At 38.9% G+C, this 23,484-nt stretch overlaps 1 protein-coding gene across 1 annotated transcript in view; it reads left to right on the top strand.

Moving 5' to 3' along the window:
- Ryr2 (ryanodine receptor 2) overlaps nucleotides 1–23,484 on the top strand; it is a 466,338-nt gene that overhangs the window by 356,138 nt on the left and 86,716 nt on the right. The window contains exons 72-81 of the mRNA XM_052156653.1: nucleotides 1,218–1,388; nucleotides 2,610–2,669; nucleotides 7,487–7,621; nucleotides 9,592–9,631; nucleotides 10,657–10,765; nucleotides 13,339–13,435; nucleotides 15,757–15,860; nucleotides 17,655–17,706; nucleotides 20,681–20,734; nucleotides 21,919–21,942. Coding sequence (XP_052012613.1) covers nucleotides 1,218–1,388; nucleotides 2,610–2,669; nucleotides 7,487–7,621; nucleotides 9,592–9,631; nucleotides 10,657–10,765; nucleotides 13,339–13,435; nucleotides 15,757–15,860; nucleotides 17,655–17,706; nucleotides 20,681–20,734; nucleotides 21,919–21,942 — 846 coding nt within the window. The remainder of the gene's footprint in view (nucleotides 1–1,217; nucleotides 1,389–2,609; nucleotides 2,670–7,486; nucleotides 7,622–9,591; nucleotides 9,632–10,656; nucleotides 10,766–13,338; nucleotides 13,436–15,756; nucleotides 15,861–17,654; nucleotides 17,707–20,680; nucleotides 20,735–21,918; nucleotides 21,943–23,484) is intronic.

The raw sequence follows: 23,484 nt of genomic DNA, 5'->3' as shown, positions 1-23,484 counted from the left end.
CTTATGCCTTCTTTTGGTCTCTGTCAGTACTGAAACACACATGTGCAAGACACATACACATACAGGCCCAAAGTCTACACACATTAAAAAAATCTTTAAATAAATAAATCAACCACAGTGTCACTTCTCTTTGAGAAGTTTTAAGTACCAGGCTTGAACTTATTATGCCTTCTCTTTCTTTTGCTTCATTTTGGTTGTTTGTTTTTGAGACAGTGTTCCTCTGTGTTTGTCTGGCTGTTCTGGAACTGACTATATCAGGCTGGCCTCAAACTCACAGAGCTCTACCTATCTTTGCCTCTCTAGTGCTGAGATTAAAAGTGTGGGCTATTTCACCTTCTTTTAAGTAATGCTAATCAATTACTTGCTGGCTAATTTTCCTATTGTTTCATTTCTCAGTTCCCTGTGACCTTCACTGTATGTCGTTGTTATAGAACTGGTTCAGCTTTGAATCATTGCTACAAAAGAAATCCAATATACTTGAAGGTGGTTATGGGATAATTATTCCCTTAGAATATTAGGACTGTATCTCTTTCTTAGAAGACTACTCCATGTCCATCAGATCTTAGAACAAACTTGAGGTGCCTTGTGGCATCGGCCTTGTCCTTAAAAGAGTCACAAGAGACTGATCATATGATTAAAATGTAACATGATCACACTGAGACTCCTAAATATTTCTGTATCTCTGAGACTGTATCTACTTGACTTCTCAGGAGATACACTAAGCTATGATAAAAGAGGAAAATGTATTTTGTGATAGTTATTTATCAACCACATAGTTTATAAACAATCCAAATAATGCATGAATATATAAAACACATCCTGTGCATATGTGTATATAGCAAAACATCTATCCAAGCAAAAATAAAGTTTCTATAGGTAAATTATTTTAAGAAGTAAAAATTTTGAAAATTAGAAAGCATATGTGAAATTACTATATGGAATTCCTTTCTAATATCATGATGGGTCTTTTTATCTAACAACTACACAGGGATATAATATCATTAGTTAATGGTAAAAATGTAAGAAGAATACAAACTAAAAGTAAAAAAAAAAAAACATGCTGGGAAGGAAAGATAACCTCTTCAGAATGGTTAGGATTTATGAAAATAGGGATCAGAGAAAATAAGGACAGTGGGCCCATGATTATGTCAAAGAAGATGGTAAATCTGAATGAAAGAAATGTGGGTGGAATCCCAGTGTTTATCTTTGTTCCACAGGCAGCCATTTCTGATCAAGAAAGGAAGAAACTAAAGCGCAAAGGGGACCGTTATTCTATGCAGACATCTTTGATCGTGGCAGCTCTGAAGCGATTACTGCCCATTGGGCTGAATATCTGTGCCCCAGGCGACCAAGAGCTCATTGCTCTGGCCAAAAATAGATTTAGCTTGGTGAGTCTACTGGGGACGGTAGCCATCAGACCTCCAGACTTGGCCTTGCATCCTTTGAGTAATTATCAATAGTTCATTTACAGTTACATTCTTAGTAAGCAGTTTTTCTGTGGACCCTAGGCCTTGAATCAATGGCTGCCTTTTATATTTAGGATATTTTTATCCTAAGTAATGGTAATAATTTCCAAGGCATCTTCTGGAAGAAACATGACTAATAGGTCATGAGGTGGGGGTGAATGGATGGCATATGCACACCTTCATAAATCTGCCATGAGAGCTCTTGTCAAGTTTTGAATAGTGATTTTTCAACATTAGAAGCAAAATATATTGTGCCAATGGTGGCTAGAATGAAGTGTTAGCTTTACAGGCATTGGAAGTTATTTCCTTGATTATATTTTGCATAATTTTGGGTGATTATGCAAACTTTTAAAAATGTGCCTTGGGATTGTTATAGTTTGTATTTATGCAGATCAGAGAATGCATGTTCATGCTCCTCTTCCCAGAGGCTAGCAGTGATTCACCTGTGTGGCTTCTGTTTTACGCCCTGGAACACGTGAGGGGAGGAAAGCTTAGGCAGAGTTATTGGACACTTGATTTTCTCACACACATTTCTTGCTACAGCTCTGTTGTGGAGTATATTGTAACATGCAAATGTCTCATTATGGAGGTCTGAAAGGCATAGTTTATTTTTATGTGAACCCAAGGGAATATGTTTCTGTCTTCTTTATTTTTACAAATTTGATACTCATTCTGTTGATCCTAGACATTTTTACTCAGTAGCTCAGTAAATGGTATTTTTGTTTGAAGTAGTTCCAGTACATAAAATATTTTTTGACAAGTAGAAATGTGGTTCAAGTGTTAAGAGTATGCACAACTTTTGGAAAGGACTGAGTTTGGCTCCCTACTTTGGCAACTCACAGTCACCTGCAACTCATTCTCTGGAGTATCTGACCCCCTATTCTAGTCTCCAGGCACAACTGTGTGTGCACACAGGCACGCGCGCGTGCGCGTGCGCGCGCGCGCGCGCGCGCGCACACACACACACACACACAGGATTAAAAAGGATCTGAGAATACTCCAAATTTGTAGCATGCAAAAAAAAAAAGATAAACATACTTGCCAGAGATACAATATTTAACGGAGTATTTGATTTGTTCTTTGACTGTGGCACTTGGTACATTTATTCTGGGACTTCTTTTGGTAACATGTATTTCTTGACAGAAAGACACTGAGGAGGAAGTACGTGATGTAATCCGCAGTAATATACACTTACAAGGCAAGGTAAGTCAGGTTTTATTCCAAATCATGTTTAACATTTACAGAATATTACTAATAGTCTCACACTAGTACATAAGGTTATCTTGATTGGCCATTATTTTACTTGAAAAGACTTTAAATTAACAATACAAATGGTAGTAAGCAGCATGTCCTTAAAAGCAGAGGATCGTAAATTATAAAATTGGAAAACAATATGGCAGGAAGCAGTCTTATAGCCCTCAGTCTTTGAGATCCTGGATATTCCCCTGGAAGCTTACAGGAGCCAACTAGACAGTGCGGCTCCCCATCAAATCCTTGTCCCAGGAGACCAGCCACGCAGCCATGCTAGCACTCTCTCCACACTCACAAGTCTCAGTGCTCTGTCCATTCCTTGCTGCAACAAAGCCTTGACCCACACAGGCTCTGAAGAAAGAGTGCTGCTGCCCAACAATGAAGCAGCCCCATTCTAGCCTCATGTTCACATTCTGGGAACTAGACAGGAAGAAGCCTTATAGAGTCATTGTGTGAGAGAGAACATAAAGATTTTGCTTTATCAAAAAAAATATATGTTTATTGAATTTATAGAAAAAAATGAGACACATAGTCCTTTGATGAAAAAACACAGAGGAAAGCATTCTATTTTGAACAAAAGACAATTTTTAGAAGTCGTATGTACATGAAGTTCTGTCCCTGAGATATCTCCACTTCAAAGTTATTTTTGTCATTTGGAGCTATGGCATTTTGAGAGGTTGGAAGTCTCTGATGATCCCTGTTCATTTCAGTTTCATTACATGCAGTTTTAGTGGAAATTCTAAAGTGGAGGAGAAGGAAATGGAAATTGTATTGTCTATTTTTAATGTCACAGCTCTTATATTTTATTTCTTTGAAATGAAGACTTTTCTCCCACTAAGATGCTTATATCTGCCTAGATTTATGATTTTTATAGTCTTTCTTTAAAACATGAGAAAAAAATAAAGATTCATGAAAAGATTTTTTGTAGCGGGAGAGCTGGCTCATCTATTAAGAACACTACGGTCCTTTTGAGAGGGGTTTGGTTCCTAACAGTCACACCAGGTAGCTCCACGTGATCTGATGCCCTCTTTTGGATTACACCGGCACATGCACTCATGTGCACATATCTACACACAGAGACACATTCAAAAACAGTGAAAAAGTTAAACAAAAAGAGCTTATTTTAAAATTTCATTTTTGAAATATAACAGTATTGAGGTTTCTTTTTGGTATATATAAAATTTATATACCATATTGGTTTATATTATTCATCAATCTTCATTCCAGTGAGAATTTGCTGTGTTGTAAACTCCCTAAGTTTAGAATCAGTTGTGGACCTATTTCAATATTTATGAAAATACACAAATGAATCTTTCAACAGTCAGTGCGTGAGCAGGCACGAAACAAATGCAAGGCTGTCTTATCTTATCCCTTCCTTCATCTGTCTCCACTTCAACTTAAACCTTAATTGCATCTTTTTGGTTTTGTTTTAACTCCTTTTTCTCTTCTTTCCCCCTCTCTATCATCTCTCCCTCCTCCATCCCCCTCCTTCCTTCTATCTTTTCTTTCTCTTATTGAAAATACATTCTTCTTGTACAGTACATTCCAACAACAGTTTCCCCTCCATCTACTCTTCCCATTTCCTCTGACTCCTACAATCTTTCCTCCCCATCTTCTGTGGGATTCCCTGAGCTCCAAGGGGAGGGATCTAATAGAGACCTACAGTTTAGAGTTTCTTTCCAAATAATGTCTGGCTGAGAGTGTTTGTATTCACTCCCATCTGTTTCTAAAGGAAGCCTCTCTAATGGCAATTGGACAAGGCACTGATCTATGAGTATAGCAGAATATCATTAAAATCATTTCATTGAAACATTTTAGGCCAGTGTGTTTTGTAGTACCTTTGGTTTCTGTACTACCCTCACTGCTTGTGCATGGGCCCCTCTAATGGAATGGGCTTTAACTTAAATCAGACTTTAGTTGGCCACTCCCACAAATTCTGTCCCACCATTGCTCCAGCACATCTTGCAGGTAAGACAGAGGTTTTGTGGCTAGGTGATTGTCCAGGTTTCTCTTTCCATATCCTGTAGAATATCTTCCTGTGCCAAAGATACTAGAACATAGGGGTCAAGGCTCCATGCAAGCACCAGCTCAACCTCTTTATATTCAATGAGCTGTGTGGGTGTTGTCTTCAGCCATGGAGCCCCATTGTCTTGTTTGCAGAGAGTGACCTTCCTTTCTAGCATCAGTCTGGGTTGTTTGAGGATCTACACAGGATGCCCTTGGCAACTCAGTCAAATATAACCTAGCTCACCACTAGGAACTATGCCTGACTACAAGAGAAATCCAGTTAAGACTCTATCCCCCATTACAAGGAGTCCTCTCTGAGATTACCCTTATAGATTCCAGTAAGTTTCCATTGTACTAGGTTTCCAAACTCCCCCCCCCCCCCCAAATCCCTGAATTGCAGACATCTCTTTCTGGCACTTTCTGTAGATCTAGGTTTGTAGGTATATACTGTTTAAATTTTAATTTATCATGAAATATTTTCTCTATCTTTGGTGAGTGAAAGTTTTGCTGGGTATAGTAGTCTGGACTGGCATCTCTGGCATTTTAGAGGCAGCAACACATCTGTCCAGGCCATTCTGGCCATTAGAGTCTCCAGTAATAGTTCAGTTGTAATTCTAGTAGATCTACTTTTTTATGCTATTTTATTTTTTTCACTGGGAGCTTGTTTTTTTTTTTTTTTTTTTTTTTTAAATTTTCTATAGTCTTTGTTTACATTCTGAATTCTTTCCCCTTTCCCAGTACCCCCCTCCCCATTACTGAAAGCTTTTAATATTTTTTGTTGTTGTTGTTGCTACTTTGTATGTTTAGTGTTTTGATTATTTTGAGGTGAGGGGACTTTCTTTTCTGGTTTTCTCTATTTGCTGTTCTGTAAGCTTCTTGTACCTTTATAGGAATCTCCTTCTTTAGGCTAGGATAATTTTAATTAAAATATCTTCTGGGCCTTTGAGATGGGATTCTTCTCCTTATTCTTCTCTATACTTCTCTAGTCTTATTATTCTTAGGTTTGGTCTTTTCATAGGTTCCCAAATTCCCTGGATGTTTTGTGTCAGGAATTTTTTAGATGTAACATTTTCTTTGACTGATATATTCATCTCTTCTATCATATTGTCAATGCCTGAGATTCTCTCTTCCATTTCTAATATTCTGTCAGTGAAGCTTATCCTTCTAGTTCCTATTCAATTTCCTAAATTTTTCATTTCCCAGATTCCCTCTGTGTTTTCATTAATGCTTTATTTCCATTTTAGGTCCTTAACAGTTTTATTCATTTCCTCCAACTGTTTTTTTCTTGCTTTCTTTAAGGGATTTATACATTATCTCCAATTGTTTATATATATATATATATTTGTCTTTTATAAGGGATTTATTCATTTCCTCTTTAAGGGCCTCTATCATTTTTATAGATTTGTTTTTAAGGTCTTTTTATGGTTGAGCTATGTGGAATATTCAGGGTCTGCTGTTGTAGGAAAGCTGTATAGGAAAGCTGTACTCTAGTGGAGTCATATCATCGATTGTATTCTTCAGCTGGTGCCTATGCATCTGGATTGTGGTGGTTATAGGTCTAGAAGCTGATTTCTTGGTTTGCTCTTGTAGGGTAGGTGTTTTGTTCCTTGGTTTCTGTTTCCTCTCTGGATTTTCAGAGAGTGTAGTGTCTGTGTGCCATATGTTTTATTGCCCTCCTGGCTGGAATGTTCATAGGAAATGCCTGCTGGTATTGAAGGCTAGGGTGCTATGACTAACAGAGAGAGCGAAGTTAGGCGGATGGCCTGTAGTGTTGTGATAGTTGTGCAGCTCCAGAAAGACCACACCAGGTCAAACAGTTCCACGTGAGGTTTATGGACAGAGAGAAGGACAAGGTGGCTGCAAAAAGAGAGGATGGAGGAGAGGGAGAGAGAGATCAGAGGGGCCTTTCTTATATATATGTATAGAATGTAGCCACGTAAAGATGGGAGGTGAGCGAAGTGGATTCTGAGAATATGGTGGCTATTGCCTTGGTAACAGGTGTGTGGGTCATGCTGTCACCTATATGTGATATCATGGATTTTGGAGATCCTGATGCCAATATGTGGGATCCACATGAGGCATGAAAAAGGAGGAAGGAAGACTGCAGTTGGTATTCTGCTGGAGTGCTAAGGATGAGCCTGAGAGATTGGGTCTGCTAGGGGAACAGAAAGAGCAAACAGAAAGGCTGCAGGCATCTACCTGCTCTTCTGGCCAAATCTTGAAATTTCAACTTTGTTCTTTGCTTTAGTATTTGAGCTTAGTCATCTAAGAAGAACTTTGGGTGTACAGACAAGTGTCCTTAATGATTCTTCTGGTGGCATCTTCATGATTCTTTACGGGATACAGTCATTCTCATTGCTTCACTTCTGTGATATATATAATTTTTCTGACCTCTGCATAGCATTTGCTTGCACTTTTAGTGATCTATTTAAGATGTGCATCATAAAATATAGATATACAGAGACAGTGGAATGATTACAACAGTCAGGCAAAACTGACCTTTCTGTCTGCTCACACAGATGCCCATTTCTGTATTTGTGTATAGGTTTAAAATCCACTCAGCATGTTTTGGTAATGTAGTACCATCTTATTAAATGAGTTATCATGCAGTCTAGTGGCTCCCTAGACTTCTGCTCCTTAGGTATAGTTCAGTAGGTGTTTTAGTACTGTCCTGTTTGCTTAGTGATCCAGGGAGGCCCAGTCAGTGATCACGCGGGATTCCTTCTCTCTTCAGCCGCCACCTTGTATTTGCTTTCCCACAGCTGGAAGACCCTGCAATCAGGTGGCAGATGGCTCTATACAAAGACCTGCCAAACAGGACAGAAGATACCTCAGACCCAGAGAGGACAGTGGAGCGTGTCCTGGATATAGCGAATGTGCTTTTTCACCTTGAACAGGTCAGATTTTTGTGTTGACGCAATCACAACTGCCTTAGACACATGAAATACTTTAAATGTATATTAATTTTTAACTGTGGTGCCTCAAACCCCACATACATGTTCTTTAGAATGAGCATGTAATTTGTTATTTCCAAGATTATATTTTTCAGAAACATTTGTAGATACTATGCTTCAAGAGATCAAGGCCTTCATTTTATCATTTTTTCAAGCTTTTCTAAAATCTTATAGATTGTTATTAGTAGACTTTATTCTAAACATTTCTAACAGACTATCTCAGAGTTGTACCAGATTTAAATGTTTTATTTTATATCATTTTTAATTCTTCACATAAAATATGTCTGAGATATTTTGTCTTTCACTGGTTTAATATCTAAAGTGTTTTCTCTTTTACCTGCTTAAATTTCGTTTTATGAGAGATTTTTTTTGAGCAATTTTTCTCTGAGATAAAGAACAAATTATATTTATAGAAGAGTAATACACTGACAGTAAAACCCTAAATGAGGAAGATGTTTTATGTCATTTTCCAGTCATCTCCTGTCTTCACTATCAAGTTCTGGTGTGTTTTCTTCTCTATTTTGTCCTTTCAGTTCAAAAATTTGCAAAGCTGTAATTCTTGAGACACTCTGTTAGAAGGTTATATGGAGTATTTCTATTATATTAAAAGCAATCATTTACACTTATTCAGGCAATTGTCTGTTTTGCACACTTTATCTGAACTTGCGTTAGGTAGATTACATAAAACTGTACTAAATACACAGAAACATATTCCTTTTAAACATGACATCTAGTCAACCAGGCAATGTTAGAAGGCTGGAGACAGGGCTCAGTAAGTAAAGTGCTTGCTGTGCCAGCAGGAGGACCTGAGTTCAAATCCTCAGCACTCTGGTAAAGGTTAAATATGATGGCACATATCTGTAACTCCAACTCTGGGGTGGGGAAGGGGCTAGAAGACCCTGAGGACTTGTTGGTTAGGCAGCCTACTGAGGCTCATTGACCTGCAAGTTCAGCAAAAGACCCTGCCTCCAAGATTAAGATGGAGAGGGTTCAAAGCACTTTGTACTGATTTCTGCCCTCTGCTTATAATCACACAGACATGAGTATCCAACCTCACACATGTGAAATAAAAATATTTAAAATAAACAAAAATAAGATCAGACAGGCAAGAGTTGTCTGCCAGTAGGTGTCTGACAATACCTGTGTGATATGCTTTATTAATACTGAATCTGAAATAATAAAGTCCCCTGTTCCATTCCAGGAGCCCTTCTACCTGTGCTGTAAGGAATACATTTTGATTTTCTATCCCCATTATCTTCATCTGCATATGTAATCATAACATTAATAAGCATGTTGCTTTGATTTAAACTAGATACTGTTTGGACATCCAATCCTGCTATGGCTGTTAGCATAACACACGGAGATGGTTTAAAATGGCCTCTCAGAATACTTGACTTTTTCCTTATATAATTCTCTGCCCAATGTTAAAATTAGGTGGCAGTTGGATCCTTTTCTGTTCACTCCACAAATGTATCTCAGGAGCTAAAAGCTTTGTATATATCCAGGGGTTGTTGGCATACTCAGCACAATGCCAGGGACTCACCATTGCTTGCCTTCTAAGTCTCAGACCACCAATGGGAATTTTATATTGGGAAGCATTAATCTCAATGGACAACTAGGCTCTTGATCCTGTTTTAATCTACACTATGTTTAGTAAGTGCTTATTTCCCCTAATATACCCATCAAGATACCAACTAAGGTGGACATTTGCTAGTTACACTTACGGAGAACAGAGGGTCAGAGAAGTAAGTGCCTGTCTATTAGACACATTTCCCTGTTAAAATGTCTGCCATGGCTCAGTCAGTCTTAACATTTTCTTCAAGAATTATCGTGTTCATATTCTGAACATTTACTGCAGGGCATAATATATCTGGTTTTACTTTGGGCTAACATAACATTTTCATTTTTTCCAGAAATCTAAGTATACTGGCCGGCGATATTTCAGCCTGGGAAGTACAGCGCTCCATTGCCTAGAGAATACTAATTAATTGACCAAACCATACTGTGAATTTATCTTCTTTCTAATACTTATTATTAATCTCCTTTTTTTCTCTTGGAATTTCAAGCACCATTATTCAAATAAACAGCCCGTTTGCATCATTTCTCATAACTTTCAAATTCTCATTTATCTTACCTAACAAAAGTAGCTATATACTTTAATACTTTTAGAGGATTAAACCTTCTATTTACTCCTAGTACTCAGCTCACAAAGCCTTGTTATCTTCTTTTATTAAAGAGCAGTAGGCTTTTCATTAATGCCATTTGTATTTATAGTTATCATACTTAGAATAAGAGTAGTTTCTATGGATATGTGAGTACATAAGCAAGACAAAGCAAATCACACCAACCAAAACAAACCCAAAACCCCAGAAAGGGGACTGAGAAACGAAGCAAGGGTCTGGGTTGGATCACCAGAACCGATGTTTCAAAGGCTGGGCCTAAGCATGTGCTTCTAGTTCCAGCACTGGGGAGACAGAGATAGCCGGATCTCTGGGACACAATGGCTAGTCAACCTGTCCTAATTGGTGAATACCAGCCCAGTCAGAAAAACAAGGAGGATGTCCACTGAGGAGTGGCACCCAAGGCTGTTCACTAACCTCTATGTGCCTGCTCACATGTGTGCACGTGTACCTGTCTATGCACAGATATGCACATATATGCACGAACTTTTAAAAAAGTTTAATGTACTTACATTTTTGAGAATGGTGCAAAAGGATTTTACATAGAATGCTTTTCTCTTTGATTTTAAAGATAACAAGGATTAGGAGCTATGGGCTGTTTGGAAAAATGGGTAAATTTTACTAAGTACCGTTTGAAAGCATCTCAGAATTAGCTTTGGATAATGTTGAGGATATAGTCTCAACCAAAATAATTGTTACATAGTTTGAAATAATTTTAAAGGATGTGGCTGATTAATGCCTTACCACTGAGGGTAGTTGGCGGCTATAAATGTATGTTTGTCATTCTTCCTCAGGTAGAACATCCTCAGAGATCAAAGAAAGCTGTATGGCACAAGCTACTCTCTAAGCAGAGAAAAAGAGCTGTTGTCGCCTGCTTCCGGATGGCCCCCTTGTACAATCTGCCAAGGTCAGAATTTTTTAAATGTTTAAAAGAAATTAGTTTTCTTCTAAAAGTAATGGGAGGGCAATTAGAATCTCTGCAAGAGATCTCTAAGAGAGATGGGAGATGGGATGGGAATTGGTTCCTGAAACTCATCAGCTTGCTTTCCTCTGTTGATTATTTTTCTTTGTTTGTATAGAAAACTGTGGCTTTTCCTTTCATGTAAAATGGTATATGTTGGAGGATATCTGCTTGTATAGGGAAGGACATTTAGTGCAACTGCAAGCATTCTTTGAAGTCTAATTGCTTAGATTTCAACTTCTATTTCTATGTTACATGGCACTGGTCAAGTTGATTACCTCACTTCACTTTGGTTTCCCCCTCTGGATTGTGGTAGGACTGGCCCCATAGAATACCAAAACAGATTGAGGAGCAAATATATTCAAAGTGCCTGCCAGTATGCTGATCACAGTGGATGCTAGCCATGCATGTTATTTGTATAAATATCCTCATACAGAGAAAAGAAAACACATTCTCCTGACTCACTGGAATGACATAAACCCAACAGACTCATCACTGCTCTCTTAGTGGAATACTAATCTAACATACTTGACAATGGAGATATAACTTGATGTGTTCAGGTCTGACTTGAGGACCTGCTATGGCTTCCTGGGTATTCTGCCAAGACACTGTGCTCTTGGCTACTCTTAATTTTCTGCAAGTAACCATATGTTTATTGTGTTGATTACTTTTCTATTATTGCGATAAAACACCAGGACCAAAGGAAACTTATAGACAAAGAGTTTATGTGGGCTTAAGGTTTCAAATCTATAAAAGTCGGTCATGAAGGGGAAGTGATGGACAAAACAGATGAAGCAACAAGTTAAGAGCTCACATCCTGATCTGCAAGCATAGGCAAAGAGAAAATTGGAAATGGTCTGAGTCTTTTACTTCTCAAAGCCTAACTACAATAACACAATTCCTCTAACAAGGCCACACCTCCCCATCAGTTCTACCAACTGGAGACCACTAATCAAATACCTGAGACTGTGGGGGACATTTTTCATTTAAACTACCACAGTATGCCTTGTAAACAGGACTTAGTTCAACTGTATCTCTTTTTGGAACATCTCTGATTTCCTTGTATTCAGCTCCTTCCTTTTGTATGTTTGTAGAGCAAGGCTGCAATTTCTGGTTGTTACATTGTGTCTAGTATTCAGGTTGCTTGCCTCTCTGATTTCCACTTTAAGGTCAAATATAATTTTCAGTTTCTATTTTCCTAACCCTGGACAGCAACCAGTGTCTTGCAATTCAGTACCTTTCTAACATATTGGAGAAAGGGTTTGTTTTACAAAGACGTCATTTAAACCATTTCAGGAACATCTGAGCTGAGTTCCACAAATATGAATTTCCCCAAGGTTTGAATATGTGGTCTGTTTAGAAGTCTAAATGTGGTGTGCATGATTCTGAGGTTCTAAAAACAGCTCAACGCATCTTATGGACTACCTTTCTTGTGTGCTGGAATTTACAGTGATTTTTAGTGTTTCTAAACATGTTACTAGTTCCTCTCCTATTTTCAAGGTTCTTTTTAAACCCATGTAGCTGTTATGCCTCATTCCTTCGTAACATTACTGTTCAGTGCAGACTTCCTTCACACATGATATCATTTCTGTCACTTCTAATAAGTTATCCATGTGCTATTCTCTTGTCCTTTCTCACGTAGATCCTGCTCATTTCTCTCAACATCACCATGAGTTTCACTAACTCTTGTAGTCATCACTGATTGTTTTTTTTACTTCATAGGCAAATATCATTTTATTTTAAAGTATGTGTGTGTGTGTGTGCGTGTGTGTGTGTGTGTATGTGTGTGTATGGTGTATGGCGGTAGGGGAGGGGTTGCAAATGTATTCAGTAACCAGAGAGGCAGAGGATGTATGAGACTTCCTGGAGCTAGAATTGCAGGTGGTCATGAGCAACTGCTGTGACTGCTGGGAACGGAGCTTGGGTCCTCTTGAAGAGTATTTCATACTCTTGACCACAGAGCCATCTCTCCATCCTTAGAAAGAAACTTTTCAAAGTCAGTTTTCCAAGATTTTATCTTTATTGATGCAATTGTAAAATGTTCACTTAATACATTCTACTCCGGAATAGCCAGAGCTTGTGTTTGAAGTTAACTTGAATATAGGCTGATTCTTCCATTGGCACCTATGTTATTTAGCAAGAATCACACCAGGACACAATAACCATTATTTAACTAATATCTGTCTAATGTACTTTCCACCATTTATCTCACTTTAATTCTTGGAAGATTGAGATATCTTGATCGAGAAACAATGATTATTCTTATTGCAAGTATGAGAATTGTGAAAGTTAAGATCTTAACTGATGTTGCCTGAGCTGGGACTAAACCCAAAGTCAGTATGTGATCTGAGAAACTGCTTTTACTGGACACAAGCAGTTGTTTGTGAAGGGAGGAATCAATAACAGGAAGTTTATTTTTATCTTATATTTTAGTACACAGATAATCTTGTAATAAGCACTATTGAATTCTTGTTTATATGTTTAAAATCCCTTTGTTTGACACTGCATTTATCTTTTAGGCATCGGGCTGTCAATCTTTTTCTTCAGGGATATGAGAAGTCTTGGATTGAAACAGAAGAGCATTACTTTGAGGATAAATTGATTGAAGATTTAGCGGTAAGCTTTTTAATGAGATTATAAAATGAAAGAAGATTGAGAGAAAATCATTACACTCTACATCTGTCTTAGGAAACTTTAATTTCCATTGTTGCTACATTTGCTGTTTATAACAAAAATACCCCTCTTTTATTCTCCAAAATATATAGCCATCGATACCAAATGATTCAGAATAGAAAGTGAAAAGTATAAGTTGCTTTATTAACTAATTATGTTAGTCTCTTAAACTTTCTCTTTAAGCCCTTTCCAACTTAAAGTCAACATAAAATCTAAAAGAAATCATTCACAACAAGTAATTCAAAGACTATCAAATGATTGCTGATTTTCAAAAGTAGGCATGTCAGAAGATGCACATCCATATGTCTTCTCATAGATCCTGAAATACTGTGTGGTCTCTGTGCCACAGTATTCTTGGTGTCTCTAACACTGAATGTGGTCTATCCTCCATTCATGTTTCTTTCCATTATTATTTCTGTCTAACAAAATGATCTCATTCCGTAAGCATAGTACAACTGTCTCTCTGGCCTGGTCAGGTGATACGGTATTTTGTTTGTTTGTTTTGTGTTTTTGTTTTTTCTTTTGTTTCTCATAAGTGGAGTGGGCACAGAGGAGGAAGAAGTTGGTACCCAGCAGGGAGAGCTTCCATCTGACAGGGTAGGAAGGGAGGCTTTGTACAGGTGGCTGTTACACCCCAAAGGACAGGGGAACATCAATATCATTTATAAGCTAAGCTACTGTTTGAATCCACCTTTCCAAATGAATTTATAAGCCCAAGTCCCACAGAAGTCTGCGGCATTACCAGAGACATCATGATTTCTAAGTTAAAGATCTCCTATCTGGCAGACACATTTTAATTTACAAATTGGCAGGAACCTTAATAAACAAATGCAAAGCAGTGTCTGAAAGTCTGACCCTGATTGCCCTTCACCGCTCTCTAACAGGATTTTAGGTTGCTTGGATTGGCTGCCAGCTCACTATGTAGCCAAAGAGAGCCTTGATCCCTTGATTCTCCTGCCTCCACTCCCATGAGTTTGGGAATTCTGTGCTTGGGCTACCAGATCTCTTGCATGCTGCTCTGCCCCAAGGCCTCCTGTGTGCCAGCTCCATCAGTTAAGCCCCACCCCAGCCCCATTACACTATCAAACAGCCACAGATTATTTAGATATCATGTACAATTTTAAATACTAATGACATCAAGATTCTTAACTGTGTTGTATTAAGAATCTCCTTTCATGTAAACAGAAAATCAGGCTGAATGGAAACAAATTCTCTGGAGATATAAAAATTCATTAATCATTCAGTAAAGTCAGGGTCAGTCAGGGCAAAAAACACTTAATTTTCCTCAATGATAAAATTTTATCCAATGTTATTTTTTGTTTTAAAAGTAACTAAAAATGTGAAAAAAGTGCACATACTTTTTTCAATATTTCATTCTGTGTTCTTTATCATTTTTTGTTTAAGCCAAGAAAATATTTTATGTGATAAATATTGCTGTGTAGACTTAGTTGTCACATATCATGTGACACTTTGTTCTAAAATATTATGTTTCTAAACATATTTCAGTTCTAAAGCTGAACTCTACTTTGTTCTGAATATTCTTTTTATTAGTATTCAATCCTGCATAGTGTTTTCTTTTAAAAATTTGTGGGTTTTCTTTGTTCAACTTTTTTCAAAATCAAATTATTAAATGCTTCCTTTGTTTTACACCAGTAGTATAATCAGCACATGTGTTAGAGTTATATATGTATTGTATTATATATTATATAGACACAAAACATACATATATATGCATATACATATATTGATTGCATATATATATATATCATGTGCTGATTTCTGGGGTTTGCTGGTTAGCAAACCTAATCTAATCAGTGAACTGCAGGTTCAATGTGAGACTGTCTCAAAAATCAAAGTGGATGGCTTCTAAAAAATGATGACACCTGAGGTTGACCTCTGACCTCTGCACACACCCATATGTGCATGTGTGTTCTCACTGATACCCTACCCCTTCAATCATATATTATGCAAAGCACTCATATACACGCATACACCTCAACAAGCAAGCAAAGACATTTGTCTTGTTCTCCCTGCAATTGGTTGCATTGCTCCTGGTTTGGGTTTTCAGTTATTGAGACATTGCCTTGCTATGTAGCACATGCAGACTCTCAATTTGCAATTCCTCTGATCCTCCTGCCTCCGCCTCTTAAGAGCTGGGATTGCAGATATAAGCCACAATGCTGATCTTAAGCCTTTGTTTTCAATGAGAAATGTTATGTAGTTGTCTGCTTTTTCTTTTTTCCTCATTTTATTTCTTTTTCCAGAAACCAGGGGCTGAACTCCCAGAAGAAGATGAAGCCGTGAAAAGAGTTGATCCTCTCCATCAGCTCATTCTTCTGTTCAGCCGCACAGCCTTAACGGAGAAATGGTATGGTGGAGAGGGTTAATGCAGATCTAGGGCCACTGAGAAAGAAACCCACATCTGATTCTCATCTGTCAGTTATGTCTCAGTTACATCCTGTTCTTGTCAAGAGAGGGAGTAATTCATACATCATATGATCTGATATAGATCCAATTTTTAAAAATTATTGTTATTATTATTATTATTATTATTATTATTGGTGTCTAAACCCTACCATGAGGAGCTGGGAAGATGACTCAGTCAGAAAAGTACTTGCCTCGCAATCATGAAGACTTGAGCTCTATCCCATAACTCATATAAAATGCCAGACACCACAATCTGTGCATGTAATCCCAGCACTAGGGGAGCAGAAACAGGTTGATTCCTGGGGTTCGTTGACCAGAAAGCCTGGTCTAATCAGTGAGCTCCAATGAGAGACCCTCAAAAGCCAAAGTGGATGGCCTCTAAGAAAAATGGTAGCACCAGAGGTTGACCTCTGACCTCTGCACACATTCATACATGCATATGTGTTCTCACCTCACTCATTATCGCTGCCCACCCCTCCCTCCAAATCCGCCAAGGACCTCTGGGTTTTCTTAACTCTGGATTAGGCTGATTTTGTTGATCCCTACAAAAGGCTTATCAAAAGCTGTCATTATAAACAAAACAAAAATGGCTTAAAAGAAGCAAAATCCATTGCAGAGAATGAGTGGAAACTAATGACTTTTAATGAGGGTTTAGATACCCTCTAAAGGGAAACTCATCCCTTTAGAGGGTATCTCCCATTCAAAAGATGGTTCAGGAGCCCTAGGCTGGCTGTGGCTTTCGGGAGCAGCCCTCAGACCTGTTTCCAGGACATCGCCCACTTCTCTTGCTTTCACTTCTGGTCGACAACTGCACCAAAGCTTTAGAGCGCAAACTCCTGTGGAGTTCCATGACAAAGCGAACCTCAGGGAATGCAGTGGAGAGGCCTTGGCCTCCTCTCCCTACTGGGACTCTGAAAGGTGTTGGCGCTGTGGGTGGAGACATGGTGGAGCCTCAGAACCTTTGTCTGATTTCCTGCCCTAGGTGCTCAGGTCTTATCCTTTCTCTTCAGACCCCCCCCTCCCCCCCGAAATTCATGTAATTGTCAATGCGCATCCAGGTGGGTCTTTTCAGAAGTCCTCAAGCACCTTGTGATCTCTGGGCGCCACAGCAGTCTGGGTGTCTCTCCTCACACTGGCCCATCCTTTCACTCTGTCTTATTCTTCCCCACTAACAAACCGTCTCATCTGATACTCATAGAACAACTGTCTCTGTCTGACCTGGGGAGGTAATGAAGTATTTCTCATAAGTGAAGTTGGGACCTGCTATAATATTTTAGCAAATGTTAGCTATTCCTCACAGAAACTTAGTTGTTCTGACCATCTTATTATGTTTAACTGTGACATTATAACTTGCTGAGTCCTCCATTAGATGTTGAGTATTTCTCTGCTGTCAGAAGCTCTGTGCCATTTAAGTTTGCTTTTGTTTACATTTAGAACAAAATCAGTTGTTCCATTTATTTGCAGGCACTGATGTGCCTGTATTCTCACACTTGCAGGACTCTGCTAGAAGGTCAGGAGAGGCATTTGCTGAAGACCTCTAAGGACTTTGCCTCCTGATTATAAAACTGTTTGTTTTTCGAACACTTACTGTTGTCTAAATTTTATGCCATTTAATTATAAAGAAGAACACATTTTAAAAAATAGCAAACAGTTACTTTACATAGGGATAGATAGTTTCTCTGCAATAACTTGCCTTCTACTTAAGAATTGATCTTTCCCCCACTTGGTTTCATAGCAAACTGGAAGAAGATTTTCTATACATGGCGTATGCAGACATTATGGCAAAGGTAAGTGTACATCTTTCTTGGTTTTTATATTTAATGAAGTCAGCTATTTTTATTTGTCAGAGGGTATGAATCTATATAAAAGACACTGTTAATCTTGCAAACAGGAAGTGCATGTGTCTCGGCATTTCATGGATTTCTGGAAATTCCTGCTCAGCACTTTATGAATGGGGAATCACTAGTTTCCCAACATTCTTTTATTTGACCCTCATTCATCAGTCTGATAGATGAGATGATAGGAAAAAAAATCTTTGCATTATGTGCTTATAGAGTTTAACATCTGCTGGAAATAACAGGAATACTATAAGGGACTGGAGAGAGGGCTTGGCACTTGAGCTTGCTGGTTCTTCCAGGGTGCTGAGTTCAGTCCCCAGTCTCCACATCTCCCAGGCAGCTAACCACCACCCGAACTCTAGCTTGAGGATCCAGTGTCCACTTCTGCCCTCTATGGGCACCCGCATGCACATAGGCAGACATATACATACACATGCACACGCGTGCGCGCGTGCGCGCGCACACACACACACACACATATACACACACATAAATTTAAAAAGTAAATCTTTAAAAAAATAAAACAGTTATATTAAAACTGCTAATTACAGGTTCAAGACATGACTCTGCAGTTAAGAACACTTACTGCTCTTGCAGAAGTCTGGAGTTCCAGTTCCTAGCACCCACTGCAGGTGGTTCACAGCTGTCTGTAACTCTAGCTCTGGGTTATCCAACACCCTCTTGTGGTCTTCATGGGTACCTGCATACACATTATGTATACACACATATAGATGCACACTCATAATATATATATATATAATTAAATGGTAGAGGAAATATTGAGGGTATTGTTGGTAGGCTCCTTAGGCTGTGGTGATATTTCTTGGGAGTCCTAAACTGTGGAAGGGCTGTCATTAAATAGAGTATCAGTATTTGCTACTTTTGTTATCTCTTAACAAGAGTTGATATATACAAATAGGAGTCCAGGTTCTCCTGAGATTTCAACCTTGGATGCCATGTACTAAGAGTTCCAGAATTATCACAAGAGGGTAGACAACAGATCAAATCCTAGACACATTAAAGGTGTCTGTGACTAAAGACAGTTAAAAAGACTGTTGCATGGCGGTGTGTCGGAATTTTAACATGAAAGGTAACCCACAGACACATGTGGTTCAGCACCTGGTCCTCAGAGGGCATTCCGTTTCAATAGGGCTGTGGAATCTTGTGGGTACAAGGCATGGTAGACAGGATTACCAGCTGGCCTGCTTCCTGCCCAAGCTTTCCAGCTTTCTATCTGTGGCCTTGTTTTATTGGCAGCTTCTCACTCCTATAGACAGGATCCACCCTGTCCCCAGGCTTTTCATGCCCTTGAGCAAGCTTCCCTTCCTTAAACTGCTTCTCTCAGATAATCTGTCACGGAAGTGTGCGCAATGTTAAAGGCATGACTGCGCATTTGTGTCTGGGGTCTGGTCTCTTAGGTTGCCTTGTAAACTCTACCAAACCATCAGAATCAAATCACTGCCAAAGCTGTAGGCTTCAGTGATCTCACTCCAGAGAGAAAGGCAGCAGACGCAAGCTCATGATCATATCTGAAACAGCAGAGACACTAAGAGATGGTTAGGGGAAAGGGCGCAGGCTTTACTCTGGGCCTTATTGTGATCTTATAGAGAAGCAAATCTGTGGTCAGCAAATCCCCATTGGCCTGGGAGTCTAGACCAGGGGAGCACTGAAAGCATCTGTAGGTATGGTGGTGCCAAACCGGAGAACTCAGGAGACAACGAAGAAGCAGAGCAGGAGAAAGTGGCAGGCTGCAGGAAACGAGTGAAGTCTCAAAAGGGGGGGGGGGGGGGAGCGAGGCGTTTCTTTTTTCTTTTCTTTTTAAAATTTATTTATTTCTCATGACTGTGAGTTGACTTCACAGCCTCCTATTTACAAGGAAACTGCTTCAGTCCCTGAGCTAGATCCCCGGCTAAATGTAAGAAATCATGTAGAACAGTTGTCATGGTGGTGTGTCAGAATTTTAACATGAAAGAATTTTAACATGAAAGTTTACCACTTTTTGATCACCATTGTATTCCAAATTCCTAGCTGTGGTTTATTAAATGAAGATCACTTTCAAATAGTTTTCCTGGGTGCTAAAATATTTTACAAATTTTAAAACATATTATTCCCACATGCTTTTTCTTATGGTCAATATGAAAAGGAGACATGGAGAGAGAAGTCCCTTGCCAAGTCAGGCTAGCTGATGGCTGGAATCATCAGGAGGAAACCAAACCTCTGCTTGCTGAGGCCACGCCTCTGCCTTCCTTCCTTCCCTTCTCTGAGTTCTGTTGCTGGCCACCAGGCCCCTCTGTCTCCTCAGCCTACAGTAATCTCAGTCCTGGGAATTAGCTAAGAATATGTCTGTGGCTCAGTAGCATGGAATAGTCAAACTGTCTATGTTTCATGTGTAAATAATAATTTTGTTAACAAAAATTTACTTCCTTAGATGACATACGATAGAAACGAACTTTAAAGAATTACAAGTATCTTGGTAATACGAAGCATCATTATGCCCATGCATACTCTTTGTATTAATTTTAAATAACAACAATCCATGTACATCTGTGTTAATTAATGCATGTAATGGCAGGTTACAGAAGAGAGGATTGTTTCCTGTATGTAAGGTTTGCACATTGGGTTGAAACAATCAAGTGATATTTTGCTCAGTGTGAGAACCTTCATATGAACCTCTTAAGTCATGAATATTGGGGATGCATTTGGCCATTTGTCTTTGAGTTTTGCAGCGGTCAAATCTTGTAAATAAAACAGTTTTACTTTAGTGCACCAGTTCACTGATGATGTTGTGTAAGTTTTACGTACACTCGGCTTCAGTAATGCTCACGAAACATTCATATAAATCATTTGGAGTTTAGGTTAAACAAACATTTTACATTTTCTCTCTCATCATATCGTCCTTTCTTTTTTTTGTCTCTCAAATCAGAGTTGTCATGATGAAGAAGATGATGATGGTGAAGAGGAAGTGAAGAGCTTTGAAGTAAGATGGATCTTTCCAGAATTGCCTTCTCTCCACTTGGAGACATTGTTTCATGGCTTATAATGGATTTTTGTGTTTCTTGCTTCATGGCTTATTGCAGCTTATTGTGTCCAGGAATTGCATGTCAGAGCTGGATGGACAGACCTGAGTCCTAGTGTTTGCTAAGAGAAAAGCAAGGAGTGTAGAGCCACTGAATAGCACAGTAAAGCCCATATGTCCAGAATGAGTGCACCTGGCAGCCCACAGAGGTGACTGACGCCACTTCAAATTACTCACTTGGCAGGGATGCTGTGGTCTGTAATTGCTGATAGACATGAGGACAGTGCCTGTGGAAGAGCAACACAGCATCGAGTTTCTAATGACTCCATTGGTGTTAGACTCATTTGTTCTTTCCTGAATCGATTGGCCTCTTGATGTCTGCCTGATTAGGTCACTCATTCAGTACACATATGTAAGTGGTTGCCATGGTGCAGTTTGCTTGCATGAAGTAGAGGCGCATCTTTTCTAGGATAGATTTCATTTCATAATTATTTTCTTGAGCATTTTCAGCCTTTAAATATTGCCTATGATTTGAATTATTGCTTAATGTTAATCAGCTTTAAAGAAAGTTAAGTTCATTCCCCACTTTGCTTATAGTGTCCTTTGGCTTCTTTAGGAAACTAGCTAGCTGTTGTCAGCTACCATTTTCTGATTTGCTACACTTTTTTTTTAGAAAGAGAAATAAAGTAAAAGGGAGGTGGAGAATAGATTCTTCCTATTAGTTCATAGATATGGACTTTGAGCTAGAAGTCTGGAGAAATCTGAGAAGCCAGCAGTGAGTCCTTAACTTATGGTAGAAACGCAGCACATAGAACCAAGGAGTGAACTGATGTCGATGTGACTATCTCTGCAGCACTGAAATCAGTGTATTAAGAAAACCCAAGCAGATAGACAAAAGAACAACCTAAACTGAGAATGACCCATGACAATTTGCTGGCTGAGCAAAATGCCCTGTTTAATTTCCTATATAATGCTTGCTAAAATGCGTGAGTTCTAGTCTTAAGTCCATCCTTCCCATAAGGAGACAGGTAACTTAGAACAGTCCGTGAGCAGCAAATGATTACTGTTTTCCTTTGCGGGTTATCCATTGTCTCCAGAGCAGCTGTTTATTGCTATTTTGCTTCTTGTCCTCATCCTTCCTTAAGGTCACAGGATCTCAACGCAGCAAGGTAAAGACATATGTATGTGTGTATCTGTCTGGGTCTGAGTTTCAGTTTCTTGTGGCATTTACCTGTATTAGACCCAAAGTCTTGGACTCTTTTGTGAGAAAAGGTCTTCAGAATCACCTTGCCAGTTTGTAGTGCATAGCATCCCTTCTTTGGTTTATTCTTCTTGCCAATTAAATGATTCATGATTTGAAATTGTGTCCTCCGTGCTAACTCTGAGCTGTATATTGAGCTGGATGTGTCCAGTCATTTAGTGGATGAATGTATAACTGGAAACTGTCTTGTGCAGAAAGGGCCGTGGCTTCTGCACTTTGAATGTGACTTGTACCAGACGTCTTACTTAAAGCAGATATGGTAAAGTGTCCTTTTCTTTTCTTCTCTTCTATCTCCTTTCTTTCTCTCTCTTTTTTTTGTTCTTTAATTGGTGCCTGGAGTGTATGTATCATAATTTTAACATTGACTTTTGGCACTTCATTAAATGAAAAGGACTCTACATGGCAGTTTTCATCTGTTGGCATTTTAAATATTTCATCTGGGAATTTTGCAAATAGAAGACATGTTGGCCTAGAATTACAAGATGCTCTTCCTTTGTAAAGTTTGAGTTTTGTTTTCACGAGGCGACTTTTAACAGGAAAGTTGATCATAAATACACCTGAAATGTTCTCAACAGCTTTATTTATGGAATGATGGCTATTAAGAACCTACTTAGAAGAAACAAATCATAATATTTTTTGTTTACTGGAATGTGGTGTTCTTATTACATATCTGGATCATTGTAATCTCAAAAATCCAAGTGGATGACAATGTCAGATTCAGCCCCAATCTGATGGATATCACAACCCACAGCATATAGTGGACATCACATGGAAAAACAGTGCAAGCTTCTACAATAGATAATGGTAGCTCCAATAATAATATCTTACATGTTGGTTTTCATCTTAGCTAGAGCTTTATGAATTATTAAGTGATAGAAACATGAATGAGCCTTCTAACACTAATCAAACACTTGGCTTCCTGGTTAGCATGGGTGCTTGTGACCAAGAGTTCCTGACAGGTGCACCAGGAAGAATGGATAAGCTGGAGCAGGATGAGGAGTTCCTAGCCAGACAAATTACTGGGAAGGTTGAATGACATCTTAGGGATCTAAAAGTCAATGGAATTGATTTACAGGCCCAAACTTAGAGGCTTTGGAGATGTTTGGAAAGGCTGACAGGACAAACGTGATGCTCAGCAAGTAGGATGTGGGTCAAGCTGGGGAGAAGAGTCAGCCACAGTACAGAGCTGGGGCAGACAGAATGGAAGGCTGCCTCTGGAATTAGATCCTTGGTCCAGTTCATCTGACAGTGAGACCTAAATGTTAATCCACAATAGAAGTGGGCCAGCAGCTCGTGGCCTGCCCAAAATAGGATTTTAAAGCTCCTGGAAACTGCCACTCATTCATAAGGAAAACAGTCAGCCATGCTTGGGGATTTTTACTTACACACCAGTAGTTTTCTGATTTCTGTGTGATTTGGGAGATTTATACCTAATTCAGTAATATGCTGC

Source organism: Apodemus sylvaticus, chromosome 14, assembly GCF_947179515.1.
Source record: "Apodemus sylvaticus chromosome 14, mApoSyl1.1, whole genome shotgun sequence".
Classification (NCBI taxonomy): Eukaryota; Metazoa; Chordata; class Mammalia; order Rodentia; family Muridae; genus Apodemus; species Apodemus sylvaticus.
The sequence above is the reverse complement of the archived record's forward strand: the minus strand, read 5'-3'. Positions and strand labels throughout refer to the sequence as shown.